This window comes from Vulpes lagopus, chromosome 14, assembly GCF_018345385.1.
Source record: "Vulpes lagopus strain Blue_001 chromosome 14, ASM1834538v1, whole genome shotgun sequence".
Lineage (NCBI taxonomy): Eukaryota > Metazoa > Chordata > Mammalia > Carnivora > Canidae > Vulpes > Vulpes lagopus.
The window spans coordinates 19747247-19762757 of NC_054837.1; the positions used below are offsets into that span (position 1 = coordinate 19747247).

Sequence of the window (15511 nt, forward strand, 5' to 3'; positions counted from 1 at the left end):
TTTGGGTCTCCCGTCCAGCTGCCTCTGCCTTCCAGGTGAAGCAGATCATGGAGGAAGCCGTCACACGGAAGTTTGTCCACGAGGACAGCAGCCACATCATCTCCTTCTGTGGTGAGTCCGTGGCCTGTGGCCTTGAAAGTGGCTTCTTTCTCTGTGGGCTGACCTGGGGGAGTGGCATCTTTGTGCAAGCAAGGGTTCTTAACTGCTTTTTTGCTTTGTAACTCCAACGTTATTTTCAGATTTCCAAGGGGCCCCATTAGGGAATTTGGAAATACAACAATGTCTCCGGAAGACATTAAGAATGGCCCCCGTGCAACCTACGAAGGGTTAATCACTGTTGATGCCGGAGGGCCTGCTTTCCCCTCTCAGTTCACAGCCACCAACCCACACCCCTAGTGATGTGGGTCTCGCATCTGAGGAATGGCTCCATCTGAGGAATGGCTCCGTGCCCCTTCCCCCGCCCTGCCTATGGCTGTTGCTAAATAATGGGAGGGGATGGATGGGCTTTAAAAATTCAGGGAGTGAGGAACCATCACACCGTCCTGAGGGATCATGTCCAGCTGGCTCAGCACCGGAGGCAGGCCCAGGGCTCAGAGCATGACTCAGACGTCTCTCCTTGAATCAGCTTTGCTTGCAAGGCTCCAGAAATAACCATGCTGCCAGGTTCTTACTATACTTCCACCTCGGCTACAGGCTACAGATGCAGGTTTTGCGTGTCCCCGGAGTCAGGATTCTGTTTCTACGTATCAGTGTGTACGTATAAGTGGGGGAGTTTCTTTCTCCCTAAAAACCTTTATTATTTCATGACGGGCATGTGTTGGGGTGAAGGACGTGCTGTAATCCCCCTCTCGTGGCCTTGGTCTCATAGAGAGGCCCGAGCGAGGAGACCTGACTGGGCCCTCGGCTTCATCCAGATGGCTGGGCGTACCACCTGTGGGAACACACGTCATGACCTGGGAGCCTGCTGACGTCAGTTTGGGCCCTTTGCAGCCAGGCAGACCTGGGTTCACATCCCTTCTCTGCCACTTGAGTGTTGGGTGACCTTGGCAAAATTTTATGTTTTTTGAAGTGAGATCTGTTTAAGCTACATATATATGTATATTTATATACTTGCATATTTATGTATATATAGAGGAGTCTGTATGCACATAATTACATGAACATGTATGTATATGAAAGGACACATACACACAAATGTAAATATGGGAATGTATTTACCTATATTTTTTTCTCCCGGACATCTTTATTTGCAAAGAAAATAATCGGCATGCCCATTTCAAAATGTGCTACGATACCTACCCATTAAAGACTTAGAGGAATAGAAAGTGATAAAAATCACAATAATCCTCTAACTCCAGCCACAGTTTGGGATGAGGGAAGAAATGTGATGGCACTGAGTAAGGCCTACAGGGTCTCCCTGAGGGGTCTCTGATCCACCGTTCCTTAGGATTCATCGTCAGAAAGAGTCAACCAAGCTGCCAATACCTGGATAGTTACTTAACTTCTTGAAGTATAAATGGATGAAAAGTGTTGTGTGTGTAAGCAAAAATGAAGGTGTTTAATAGATGCTTATCCAGACTATTTTAAGCCCATAAGCAAATTAGGCAATAAGTGGACATTCATTCAAAGTCAAGCAATTACTGGGGCACCTGGCTGGCACAGTTGGTAGAGCACACAACTCTTGATCTCAGGGTTATGAGCTCAAGCTCCATGGTGGATGTGGAGCCTATTTTAAAAAATTAATTAAAAAAATAAAAGCCAAGTAATTGCTAACAACAACAACAACAACCCAAGACAAGAAATTAAACCAGAACTTCTCAGTATTTGTCCTTGCACACAACATGACCTTGGCCGGGCTCTTAACCCTTGGACTGTTGGCGTTCTCCTTCTTTGGAGTGACGGCGACTAGCACACTCACTTCGTGGGCTTTTTCCACCAGGATTGAGTAAGGTAAACCTCCACACTGGTCTCACTGTGTGAGATAGAAGGTAGGAAAACACTAATAGAGGCCTGCTGAAATACCAGAAATAAGATTGGGGTCATCAGAGTGGCCTCCACAGGGACTATCTCCCAGCAGGGAACACTAAGTCCCAGAAATGGAAAGTGATTTGCTTGAGGTCACACAGCAAGTTAGAGGTAGAGCCCAGACTACCACCCAGGGCAGACATAGACACGGGAAATGATGAGTGAAGCCTCTCTTCAAATCCTTCATGGAGGCACAGGTGTTGTGAGCACACTGTGGGCTCAGGTCTGGTTTTTTTTTTTTAAAGATTTATTTTTATTTGTTTATGATAGACATAGAGTGAGAGAGAGGCAGAGACACAGGCAGAGGGAGAAGCAGGCTCTATGCCGGGAGCCCGATGCGGGACTTGACCCCAGGACTCCAGGATCGTGCCCTGGGCCAAAGGCAGGCGCGAAACCACTGAGCCACCCGGGGATCCCCCTCAGGCCCAGTTTTGAGTCCCAACTTGGTCACTTTTTTCCAGGTGGCCCTGGGCAATTCGGTTTGCTTCTTAGAGCCTCAGTTTTCACATCTGAAAAATGGGGATGGTTGTCCTTTCTTCCTTGGCTGTGGCAGAGGGAGAATGAGATCTGTAACGCTAGCTGTTACTGGAATCACAGTAGTGACGTTTATGTCACTTTTATCTTGAGCCCAGACAAAGCTCAACAGTCCTGTGGTCTGGTCCCTCCTCTCTCCCTGGCAGGAGCAATAGCTAATGTTCCTAAAGCGCTTACTGTGTACTGGGCTCTATGTGAAGTGCTTTCCATGCATTTTTTCCACCTCATTCTAACAGCAACCTTTTAAGATGCACGTTCATGCTCTCCCCACTTCTCAGATGAAGAAACTGAGACACAAGGAGGGGAAGTAGTTGCTGGAGGTCACACGACTGCTTAGTGTCTGGGAAAGGATGTGGGCAGATAGTCTGACGTTGGGCAGCGAGCATAGGTTAACTCCTCAGCTGTCTTGCTCCCTTTCGAGGGAGTGGAAGGGAGAGAGGCATATGCGGTTTTCCCATGTGAGGCTCTCATGAATTCTGAGATGCTGGGCCCGCAGCTCTCCAAGGCGCCTCTGTGTGACTGAAGTCCTGGGCTGGGTGCATGGGAGTGTGGGCAGGGCAGGGCCTACTGAGTGTCATGTCCCTACAGCGGCTGTGGAGGCCTGCGTCCTGCATGGGCTGTGGCGGCGGGCGGCTGGCTTTCTGCGCTACAACGAGATTGCAGCTCTCTTCATGAAAGTGGGCAAGAACTTCCTGCCAGCCGAGGAGCTGAGCCACAAGGTGCAGGACCTGGAGCAGCTGATTGAGAGCACGTGAGTATGGAGCATGGGGTATGGGCAGGGCACGCCCTGCAGAGGACAGTCCCCCTGACTCCACGTTCCTCCCTGAGCTCTGCAAGAACCCATGCCTCCTGCCAGTTCCTCTCTCCGGTTTCCTTTCTGCTCCCCAAACCTGCCAGATTGTTTCCTACCCCAGGGCCTTTGCACATGTTCTACCCACCACCCGGTTCCCATACTTCATTTTCTGTGGCTAGTTTCTTGTCATCTCAGGCTTTGCCCCAGTTAAGGATAAATTCCAACCCTCACCCAATTTTTCTTTTAGATCACTCTATTTACTTACTTCCCTGTGGTTATCACCACCTCTAATTACTCTTTCATTTGTTTCCTTGATTCTTGTCTATCTTCCCCGCTTAACTCTGAACTCCTGGGAACAGGCAACTAACATCTGTTACTCCCCATCCCAGTGCCTGGACAGTGCCTAGAAATGTTCAAGACACGATTGTTGAATGCATAAAGTGGCTTTTGGGAGCCAGACCCCATTCTGAATGCAGGAAGACCAAAGTTTAATCAAAGCAGTATGGTCTCTGTCTGCATGGACCAGGTGTCACATTGAGGCCACCATTGAAGGGGAGCCTTGACTTCACTCACATGTCTTAAGAGCTGATTATGTTTGCTGGGGGAGGCTCATGGCCTGAGTATGTGTACCTGAGCACCTTCCACCAGAGCCTCGCCAGAGTCCTAATTGTTCAGCCAAAGCCTTGATCTGGAGCCTGGTCAGGGATGCCAAATAGGTTTCAGCTCCAGTTGTTGCTAGAGGCTGCCCAAAGGACCTTGTTGTGAAAGATTCTAGAGCTACTCTTGGGTTTCACAGGAAAGAATGCTCAGATTGATTAGATGGCAAGAGACAGGAGAAAGAAGCACGCATGCCATGTTTGCCTTCTCTGCCATGGGTGTTCCTTCCACTTCACTGGATGGGCAATGGCCCTTGCCTTGCCTTTCAGGCCATACCAGCCCAGAGCTGCTGGCCAGAACTGTGTGATGGGCAGGGCTGTGGATTTTACATTGCCAACTCCCATTAGGAATCCCAAGTGACTCCTCAGCCACTTGGTTTTCAGGTGTCTTCCAGTCCATCTGCTAAATTTCCAGGTGTTTGCTGAGAACTTCTTAAAGGGGTGGATGTCCATCGGCCTTCCATGATATTGGGAGTGACTTTCTAATGGAGGAATTAGAGATACCCATGCCAGTTGGTAAGGGAGAGCCATTCCTTCATTCATGCAACCACTTATCCATGACAGGGAGAGGGGAGAGAGGGGGAGGGAAGAGAGAGAGAGAGAGAGAGAGAGAGAGAGAGAAAGAAGAGAAGAGAAGAGAAGAGAAGAGAAGAGAAGAGAGAGAGAGAAGGGAAGGGAAGGGAGGGGAAGGGAAGGGAAGGGAAGGGAGGGGGAGGGAAGGGTAGGGTAGGGTAGGGTAGGGAAGGGTTTTCCCATGTGAGGCTCTCATGAATTTTGAGATGCTGGGCCCACAGCTCTCCAAGGTGCCTCTGTGTGACTGAAGTCCTGGGCTGGGAAGGGAAGGGAAGGGAAAGGGAAAGGAAGGGAAGGGAAGGGAATCACTATGAGAATCCGGTTTACCCATCAACAGTGTATGAAAGTGTATTTCACTGCATCTTCATGCTTGTTGGGTATTATGATTCCTCCAACTCTTTGCCCACTTGCCAGGAGCATTAAGGGCTCTTTTGTTGTTTTAGTTGCCATTCCTTCATTTCCTTGAGAGGTTGCTGTTTGCATATTGGTCCTGTTGGATTTCCTCTTTTGTGAATATTCATCCTTCTTCTTTACTGGTCTTGAAGGTGAAATCAGATCCAGGGCCTCCAGGAGAATGTGCGGAAGCTGCCGAAGCTGCCCAGCCTGTCCCCACTGGCCATCAAGCACCTGTGGATCCGCACTGCCTTGTTTGAGAAGGTGCTGGACAAAATTGTGCATTACCTGGTGGAAAACAGCAGGTGAGCCAGAAAGACCAGAGGCCTGGGTGTGCTCTGCCGCCACCTGCTGGCCTTCTTGGAAATTGCGCCCTGTTGCACAAAGCACCTTTCGTTTCTCCCCCTTGATATGCACTTGACTTGGAAGAAATTACATGAAGGCCATCTGGATGTTCGTCTCCGAATTAGCCTAGTTTAGGACCTTGGGACAATTCAGGTGCTTACTGGCAACGCCGGATCTCCAGATTAGGAGTGGGGTGTAGGATCCTGCAATCTTAGGCATCTTTCTTCTCCCATGAATTAAGCCTACTGTCTTCTTACTAACCATGGCCCTAGAGGAGTCATTTAGCTTCTCTGTGTCTCTCCTCTCATTTGGTAAGTGGGACAGGGATCGCTGCCATTCTGGAGAAGAGGTGAGAAGGGAAGATAGTGAGTCCACAGCATTTTGGAAATTTATAATGATACTTTCTTACATTTTTTTTTTCTAGCTCAGATCAACTTGGTGTAAATGTTTTGTAGTATGAGCCCTCTTGGCAAGCATTTATCCATCCATTCATTCTTCCAACAAATATTTAATGAGCACCTAGCAAGTGCCAGGCACTAACCTTAGATGTTGGGGATACATTGGTCTTTTTTTTTTTTAATTTTTATTTATTTATGATAGTCACACAGAGAGAGAGAGAGAGAGAGAGAGAGAGGCAGAGACACAGGCAGAGGGAGAAGCAGGCTCCATGCACCGGGAGCCCGACGTGGGATTCGATCCCGGGTCTCCAGGATCGCGCCCTGGGCTAAAGGCAGGCGCCAAACCGCTGCGCCACCGAGGGATCCCGATACATTGGTCTTAACTGTCATGTTCAAAGCTTGGATGTTATGCTAAGGGATAGGGAAGCTGGGGAAGAATGTAAAATCTGAGACTCTTCACGACCAGTACTCCTTTCCAGCCAGAAGGAGAGGGAGAGAGAGAATATCAAGGAAATACATGAGAATCTCCTCATCTCTTGGTATATGAAAGTGCCTATTTAACCACATCCTCACATAAAATGGGTATTATGATTATCTTTCATTCTTTGCCTGTTTGCCTGGAAAACATATCTGAAAGTATAGAACAAATCCTTCTCTTCATGAACCTCACATCGTAGCAGGGAAAACAGGTAACTAGTAATTGGGATAATATATGATGAATATTCCAAACTAGGTGGGTGGTGTTTAATTTACTCTGGGTGGTCAGAGAAAGTGTCCTGGAATACATGGCAGTTAAGCTTCCATTTGAAGTGCCTGTAGGCATTAACTGGGTAAAGATGTAGGGGAAAGAGTGTTTCTAGCAGAGGGAAGCAGGTGCAAAGGCCAGGAGACAGGAGAGGAACTGGAAGAAATCCAGGCTCTGGAGTCCAATTACACCTTCTCGTGAATTATGACAAGTCTCTGCTCTGTGCCCTAACGTGGGTTCAGGGCCTCTGTAGTTACTGCCTTTGGTCTATGACCTTGTGTTTTCCGCTGAATAAATCAGTCAAAAGGAATTAGTGATTTATTTCAGCAATAACGCCAACCTCTTTATTTATTAAACTTCTTATTTTTTTTTTTACATTCACACAGAAGTTGTAACATTAGTACAGAGTCTCCCCTACCCTTAGTGATAACATCCTCCATAACCTGCACTGTACCTTCATAACCTATGAAGGTATGTTCTGTGTTATATGGAAGAGGTTTTGGTTCAAGAAAAATTCAGGTCTCCCCACTGGCTGTGGGGTAGGGACACTAGAAACAACACAAATGTTTCTTTTTCAATTTAAACGTTTTTATTCCAGAGCAGAGGTTGATAAACTATAGCTCGTAGACCTAATCTAGCTTTCTTCACGTTTGGCAAACAAAATCCTATTGGACCCTAGCCTTACTGATTCATTTGCCAGTCATTTATGGCTGCTTTTGTGCTACAGTGACAAACTGAGTACTTGTGACAAAATCTTACGTTCTTCAAAACTGAAAATATTGTCTAGCCCTTTACAGAAAAAGGTTCTTGACCCTTGCTTTAGAGAAAAATCTCTTCATCACTGTCCATCACAGTCCTGGCTCTCTAATCAAGCCAGCAACATGATATACTTGACTCTGTTCTAACTACAATTAACTGTTCTTTGCTCTGATCTTTCTTCAAATAGAACCTATCCTGCCATTGCCTTTGAAGAAACTTCCCCAGATGGCCTTGTGAGTTCTTTGCCTCTCTTAGTTATTGTGGCCCATGCCAGGCATACAAAACTAAGACATTTCTTGTGGTCATGTGGAATGGTGACTACCTCAGACTTTGAACTCTAACCATTTTAACATTTCTCTTGATTTGAAAACAGGTTTTCTTTTAAAAGAGTATTTGGTCAGAAAATCTCTCTACTAACTCAGAGGTTAATATTGTAATGGAGACTAACCAGGGAGCCAGAGCTGCTAAGGTAAAAAAAATTGGCTGAAGGTCTGACAGCCATTCCTGCTGCAGTGCCACCGCCTACTTCTGGCCAGTCTGACAGGCTCCTTCAGGCTTCAGAGAATCCTGTGTGTTCACATTTCAGCAGAACCTGGACACTGGCCAGCAGGTGCCACTTGTTCTTGTTCTGCCTGAGATCTATTAACTACAGCATGTGCTCCTTCTTCCCTGTCCACTTCCATATTCTTGGCAATTACCCCCGTCCTGTTTATAAACCACTGTAATTCATCTACAAGCTTAGGAAATGTTTGAGAGTGGAAAGTATACTGACGAGAATTGAGTAAATGCAAGTCAAGACACACTGCACTCTATTAGCTGGGTGACTTCAAATAATTTGATTTACTTTTCTAGGCCTAAACATCACCACCCTGCATTTAATAGTCATTTAACAATAGCGGTTATATCTTGGCTCCATTAATCAGCAGGAAATAGGCAAGTGTTTATTTTTCTTCCTTGCAATGATTCTTTAATACTGCATGACTAAATTTTAGAGAAAAGCAAAGAATAAGTAAATAAGGCCACTCTGCTAATTACCAACAGAGCTGGGATAAATATCCACTCCTCCCAGCTTTAAAATCCCTACTCACCACCACCACCCCGATCCATCCAGTTTATCTGTAGCAACTGACCCTAAAACAACATGATCAGAGTTCTGATATCTGAGACTGCAGGAAGGCCCCAAGTGTAGCCCTGACTCAGTCTCACTGAGACAGCAGGGAGAGAGCAAGCAAACTGGACTCTTTACCTCTGGATTAGGTCTTTGTAAACTGAACTCTGTGTCATAAAACAGTTATAATAATTAAACGAGTTGCAAGAATATCAAGTAATAGAAATGGGAAAGGAAAATAATACATCATTTTTAAGCATGAATGTAAGTAAGCCAGTGGCAGTCTATAATTTAATTGACTGGGACTTGGTTTTTCCACTACTGGGAATACATATGTTCATATTCTACATAACCATGGCTAAATGAGGACAAAAATTGTTCCTTGATTTATGACTCCAGGTCATTTGTAGATTCCTGTCTGATTTTCTCTAATGATTAATGCTTTTCACAAGGATGGGTTCCCAGAAAGACTGTTTTTTTATGAAGTCCTAGACCCAAAAAACTAGTTCACCATTTACCTTGGTTTAGAATTTTCATTTACATGTTGTTCTTAGTTTTCCATTTGTCCTGAATTTTAGTTTTACCCAATCTATAACTAAGAGAAATTGCATAGAGAAAATATTGTAGAAAGATTAAAAGAAAAGATGTTTTTTTAATATGATTTTTTTAAAAATCCATCGACCTGTTTTTGCAAGATTGTCAACTTATTGTGCAATGCTTTTCTGACTTCAGTATCCATGAGATTCTAATTCAGTAAGTCTGGGATTGGGCCCAGGAATTTGAGTTTTTAACAAGCATCCAGATGGCAGCAGGCAGATCATTGGACCACACTGTGGAATAACCTTTAATTGATTACTGTATCGTTAATATCCTACAGGGTGGCACGGTGCTAGGTACTTAGTAATAAATTAATTGAATGGATAATCAAAAGGGCTAAGGAGAAATGAAACAATGTGAGGTGTTCCTTTATTCACTCAGTGATTCATTTTTCAGCCCTCAATGAGTGGCTATCATGTACTGAACTTTATAGTATTGTTTGTGTGTGTGCATAGATACAATACATGTATGGACACTATAACTAGAAAAGGCACTTTATGCATACTCTATGCTTCCAAAGAGCATGAGATCTAGTGAAGGTTTTGAGAAACAAAAAATGTCATCTCAAGGTAATATTTAGGTGTTATTAAGGTGATGAGTGTGCAGAGAAGTTACAACAATAAAAATAGAAAAAATAATGTCTTACCTTTTATATAACTGTTATATTAAATGAGCTATGTGAAAATAAGCTGGTAAGTTGTGAAAGGCCATATATATGGAAATAATAAGATTTATAAATCTCTACCCCCTTTATAGAGATGGCAAGGTCTCCCCATCCCCATTGAGTGTGTTGACCAGATGCCTCAGCTTATCTTCCTTACTCCGCAGGGTAGCGAATTAGATATCTCTGTCTGAATTTCCATCAAACGAAGTATATGTTGCCTGTTTCTGAGGCTTGAAATCTGCAGGACTGAGGCTCTGTGCTAATGATGTGCAACCTGAACTTTAAAATGTTTTACAAACTATAGTAGCTATTAAATAATTACTTGAACTTCTGGAAGTAATAAAAACCCCTGTCTTGAGATTCCTGAACAGAGTTTATCTCTTTACTAAGTATGTAAAATAATACTGTGGTAGGATAATCCTTAAAAATTGCTTCACTGTATCCTTGTTATTTGAGCACTATACATATATTTTTACCAATATTCAGAAAAGAGTGTATGAACTTTTTTCCTAGATTCCTGCAAGATCCAAACTTTACATGACAGTGGACTTCAATAATATTCATGAACTTGCATGAGGTTCATGGAAAGCAGCACATTGAAAATTCTGTGATGAATTACTAGGAGTTTTGGTTGACAAATACTTTCGTACATTTTTCCCTTTGAGATGTAGTATTATTTGGTTTGTGCGATATGTGATTCAAAATAATGAGAAGTGAAAGAAAAAAGGTGAATCCTCTATGTATTAATCAAGGGGTCATCTAGACTATATATCCAACATGACGTTTCCCACACAGTGTGTCTAGTTCTTCAATTGCTACTTGATTTCTTGGTGAGTGTGTCTTCATGTGAGAAAATACAAAAAGCAGAAAAAAAAAACTATCTTGGCAGCAAGTACCGTGAACTATGAATTCAGTGAGTCCTAAATATATAGAATCAGAATTGAATACAGCCAACCTAATGGTCTGTTTTGAGAAACATCAGTCCTTTTGTCCCTTATCCTATACGTAAGGCACACTAAATTATTCGGTGTCTCCAAATACTTTCCATGTAGAGTCTGTATTTTGAGACACTTGATGGCTAGGAGATTTTAGGAGCCTTTAACAGGAATATGATGTAAAAATAAAACAAATTCAAGTTAGGAAAATGTTGGGAGTCTGCTCAGAACACCATCAGCATCGCATCCTGTCCTGGCAGTCCGCGTGGAGCTGCAGCTGAGTCCACTGCATGGAAAAGCTCCTCAGTCCAGGCATGCTCCACTTCCAACTTAAACTAAATGTATTAGAACAATATAATGCCTCTAAAAGCAGATTGCACCTTACAGTCTTCGTTCTCAAGGAGTTTAAACATGTCTTAAGAAAGGGTGATGCCTCTTTGGGATTTATGATTATTACTCGTGGGCTTTATTGCTCATTCTGGTTTCCCACTGAACACCCGCATCACATCCACCGCCGAGCATCCAGAGGCAGGCTCGTCGCTTCAAGTTGCTTTGACAATCATTAATCCTAGAGTCTGACTCCATTGTTCTGCATGTATTACATAGAACTTCTATGGAACATCAAACATATTTATTGATAGGAGAAAATTGTGTCTTTATGAGTGTTTCTGTAATGAAACAGGATGAGGGATGTGGAAAGTCACTGGCAGTTTCAGTCCAAGAGGCTCTCTTCAGGAAGAGAAAAATGGAAATGTTTTTATGAACGTGAAATAAAACTCTAAAAATGATGAGATGCTCTTCTAATACCCACTATTCAATAATAGATAGTCATAGTGTCCTTTGTGAATGAAGAGGGCACTGCAGATTCTTTCTGGTTGCCGCAAGTGTTAAGTGTTCACAGTTAGAAGCAATGAACATTACACACCTCTCCCCGTGTTTCCTCACAGCCTGGACAGTGACTACTCTCACAGATGTTAAGACCCTTTCTGTGGTTGTTAGAAGGATACTGATTACTGATTTAGGGAGAAGTTCTTAATCTCTTCCTGCATCCCGGTCCCTTCCCTTGATAGACATCAGTGCAAGTGAAACAGGGTCTTAAGTTTAATACCATTGACAAGATAACCCTCCCTCTCTGGAGCAGTGGCTCACCATAAGGCTATTACCTTGTTGGCCATGTACCATATCTCTTTGCTGCCTGCTAATGCTTTGCTCCTTTCTTTTCTTTTCTCTTTTAATTTGCATTTAGAAGAGCTAGCAACCTCACTTGGCAAAGCTAACTGCTGATGTAGCTAACGATAAAGCACTATGGCCTCACTTGAATCTCAAAAATTAGAAGAAAATAAAGAGCTAACATGTATTACCGTATTACTTATTTTTCCAAAAGCCAGAGCCTACTTTAATTTTGCCAAAATTGTGTTGGAGAGTTACTTCAGTGTGGGCTAGGTCCTAGCATTTGAATTATGTGGAAAGGTCAAATTAGAAAACTACAGGGGGTCCGAAGGAGTTGATTGAGAATAAAGACTGTCAATGCGAAATATAGGGACACTTGGAATACACCACAGCAAGAGAGGGCTTAATATTTTACTTTGCTTAGTTTAAAATCGGAAGAAATCAGTTTAGATAGACACAGCTTTTCTATAAAGGATGTTACGGAAGCCAAACCTCCCAATATACTAGGTAAGGATGAGTATGGTTATGTAAGTATCCTAATTATGTACCTGCCCAAAGTGAAAGATTAGGTTAGTTAATGGACAACAGAGTGATTTGACATAGTTCTTCCCTTTAAGGGACTTATAGTCTACTTCAATCCTTTTGTGTTCTGAAATATGTACATCCTTCTTTCTCTGCAGTAGGCCTTGCTAGTCTAAACATGTCTATGAATTCAGCAGCTTCTTCTCCCTAGAGGACTGGAGAATATGACACAGAGTAGGAATCTGAAATTCCAAAGATGACTTTATAGCTCCCAGACAAATGGAGCTTTCTACTAGAACTTTAAAATTAAGGAAAACCGGGATCCCTGGGTGGCGCAGCGGTTTGGCGCCTGCCTTTGGCCCAGGGCGCAATCCTGGAGACCCGGGATTGAGTCCCACGTTGGGCTCCCGGTGCATGGAGCCTGCTTCTCCCTCTGCCTGTGTCTCTGCCTCTCTCTCTCTGACTATCATAAATAAATAAATAAATAAAATTTTAAAAAAATAAAATAAAATAAAATTAAGGAAAACCATGCAAGGCTGATGATGCTAACTCTATTTGTTGAAAACAAGCTATCTCTTCTCCCCATCCCCCCTTTCTCTATGTGTATGATTCAGGTAAGATTAGTGTCAAAATCAGTGAATGTCAAAGTTGATGTAAAAATCTTTAAAACTAAGAATTATTTTAATTCACCCACCTTATATGCTCTCTATACTTCCTGCCTCCTTGAGGATTTTATCATTCATTTCCCTTCTATATCTTAAACATTAAGTTCTCAGAATGTTGCAACTTCAACATTTTCAAGTCTCTCTCATCTTATGGGAAATAACCCAAAATACCACCTTGGCCCTACATATCTTCACAGAAGTCCTCTTCTTTCCATTGTCAAGTATCTTAAAGAGTTGTTTTACTCAAAGTTTATACTTCTTTACCTTTTGTGCATTCATCTCAGTATAATATGGAATTTAGGCCCACCAATTTCACTCTTCCAACCATTGACCTCTATGTTGCTAAAGCCAAAACACACATTTTTCATCGTCCTTCTTGTTTTCTTTGTGATGTTTCGTTTCTGAAAATCTCTTAGCTTCCAGTACACTATACTTTCTTGCTTTTTTTCTACTGTTTCTTTTCCTCTGTTCTTTATTTTTTTCTCTGTTTCAGTGGATACTTTTATTGATTTAATAGATCACCAACTTTGTCTCCCTACCTGCCTACAATTGGAATTTCATCTTATTTCCATGCTGAGTAGTGAAACAATGACACAGCTGTAATCAGAATAAGCTACTTCAAAAAGAGAAGCCAACACAGCTCATTTTCTTCTAGCAAGCAAAATATAAATATATGCACTCTAGAATGCACAATGGTTTAGTCACTAAGAAATTCAAATGGGATCCTGAAGAATGTAGGCAAATCCAGGGTGCAGTAAAGAGGAGCTGAGATGCTGTGCGCCTCTTTAAGGGTTCCTGGTACTGCATCTCTTGGCCACTAGCTGAATTTTGACATGAGGGAAGATTTTAGCTAATGCCAAGGAGAGATGCAGCAAGTGCTAGGTTGACTTAGGGGCTGTGCACAGGAACCAAAAGGCAGGAAAGTACTAAACACTGCTAAGAGCATCCACCCCAGGAAGGACTGGATCTTCCAAAAGCTCTAAACTCGCACCACCCCCAGTGCTCACATGGCTGACTTTATCCTCTGTGTTCCATTTGGCACAGCAAGTGGCAGTGTCTCCACCACCTATGATGGTGATGCAGCCCCTGGCGGTGGCTTTCACCACCTCATCCATGAGGGCTTTGGTTCCTCGGGCAAAAGCTTCCCATTCAAATATGCCCACAGGTCCATTCCCCATGGTCTGCTTAGCCCGAGCAACTGCCTCAGCATATTTCTTGCTGCTCTCAGGACCATGGTCCAAGCCCATCCAGCCAGCAGGTATGCCAGAGGCCACAGTGGCTTGGCCAGTGTTGGCATGCTCATCAAACTTTTCAGCAGTGACGAAGTCAACTGGCAAGGTAATTTTCACACCATTCTTCTCAGCTTTGGACATCAGGTCTTTGACGATCTTGGCTCCCTCTTCATCAAACAGAGGAGTCCCAATCTCCATGTTGTTGAGCACCTTCAGGAAGGTAAAAGCCATTCCACCACCAATAATCATCTCATTGACTTTGTCCAGCATATTACTGATCAGCTGGATCTTGTCTGCAACTTTAGCTCCACCCAGGATGGCCAGGATGGGTCGCTCTGGGCATTCCAAGGCCTATTTCAGCTCCTTCTTCATCAAGAAACCTCCGGCCTTCTGTGGCAGACTGACTCCCACCATGGAGCTGGGGGCTCAGTGAGCAGTGCCAAAAGCATCATTGACATAGACATCTCCTAGCTTGGAAAGTGAAGCTTGGAAGGCTTCTATTTTGACTGACTCAGCTTTAATCTTATTCCCAGAAGCATCTTTTCCCTTCCCTTCTTCCTCCACATGAAAGCAAAGGTTCTCCAGCAGGATGACAGACCCAGCAGCTGGGTCAGCACAAGCTTTCTCCACTTCTTGGCCCACACAGTCCTTTAAGAATAAAACATCCTTGCCCAGCACAGACTTAAGTTCTACAGCAGCTGGCCCCAAAGAATACTTGTCTGGCATGGGGACACCATCAGGCCGGCCCAGATGGCTCATAAGAACTGACTTGGCTCCATTGTCCAAGCAGAATTTGATACTTGGGATGGCAGCCTTGATTCTCTGGTTGGTTGTTATCTGGTTGTTCTTCATAGGAACATAGGCTCTTCATAGGTTGAAGTCCACTCTCATGACAACCCACTTGCCCTTCACGTCGAGCTTGTTCAGAGTCAGCCTGTTAGAAAGTGACATCCTGGCAATAGAAGGATTGCTGCGAGGCTGAGAGCTTAAACAGCGGAGAAGAAAGCAGCCTGCGTGTGCTCCAACCTCGTTCGGAATGCCGAGAGCTCCTCTGTTGTTGTTTTTTTTGTTTTTTGTTTTTTGTTTTTTGTTTTTTTTTATGGTAGTCACAGAGAGAGAGAGAGAGGCAGAGACACAGGCTGAGGAAGAAGCAGGCTCCATGCACCGGGAGCCTGATGTGGGATTCGATCCCGGGTCTCCAGGATCGCGCCCTGGGCCAAAGGCAGGCGCCAAACCGTTGCGCCACCCAGAGATCCCTCCTCTGTTCTTTAAATGTCAGTGTTTTCCCAGGTCTTCTCCAAGCCTGTTAACTTTTTTTTTTTCTTTTTTTTTTCTCCATTCTCCTTGGGTGATTCTATTTATATTCATGGCTTCAAGCATAACCTGGAAAGCTATGA

General features: G+C 43.8%; 1 protein-coding gene and 1 pseudogene across 1 annotated transcript in view; one reads left to right on the forward strand and one right to left on the reverse strand.

Annotated features, from left to right (window-relative positions):
* The window catches only part of LOC121475322, a 39382-nt gene extending 26854 nt beyond the window's left edge, over positions 1-12528 (forward strand). The window contains exons 5-7 of the mRNA XM_041728525.1: positions 36-111; positions 3148-3310; positions 5127-12528. Coding sequence (XP_041584459.1) covers positions 36-111; positions 3148-3310; positions 5127-5130 — 243 coding nt within the window. The 3' untranslated portion in view covers positions 5131-12528. The remainder of the gene's footprint in view (positions 1-35; positions 112-3147; positions 3311-5126) is intronic.
* A 939-nt stretch (positions 12529-13467) lies between these two features.
* On the reverse strand, positions 13468-15241 carry LOC121475493 (annotated as a pseudogene).
* Positions 15242-15511: the final 270 nt, after the last annotated feature.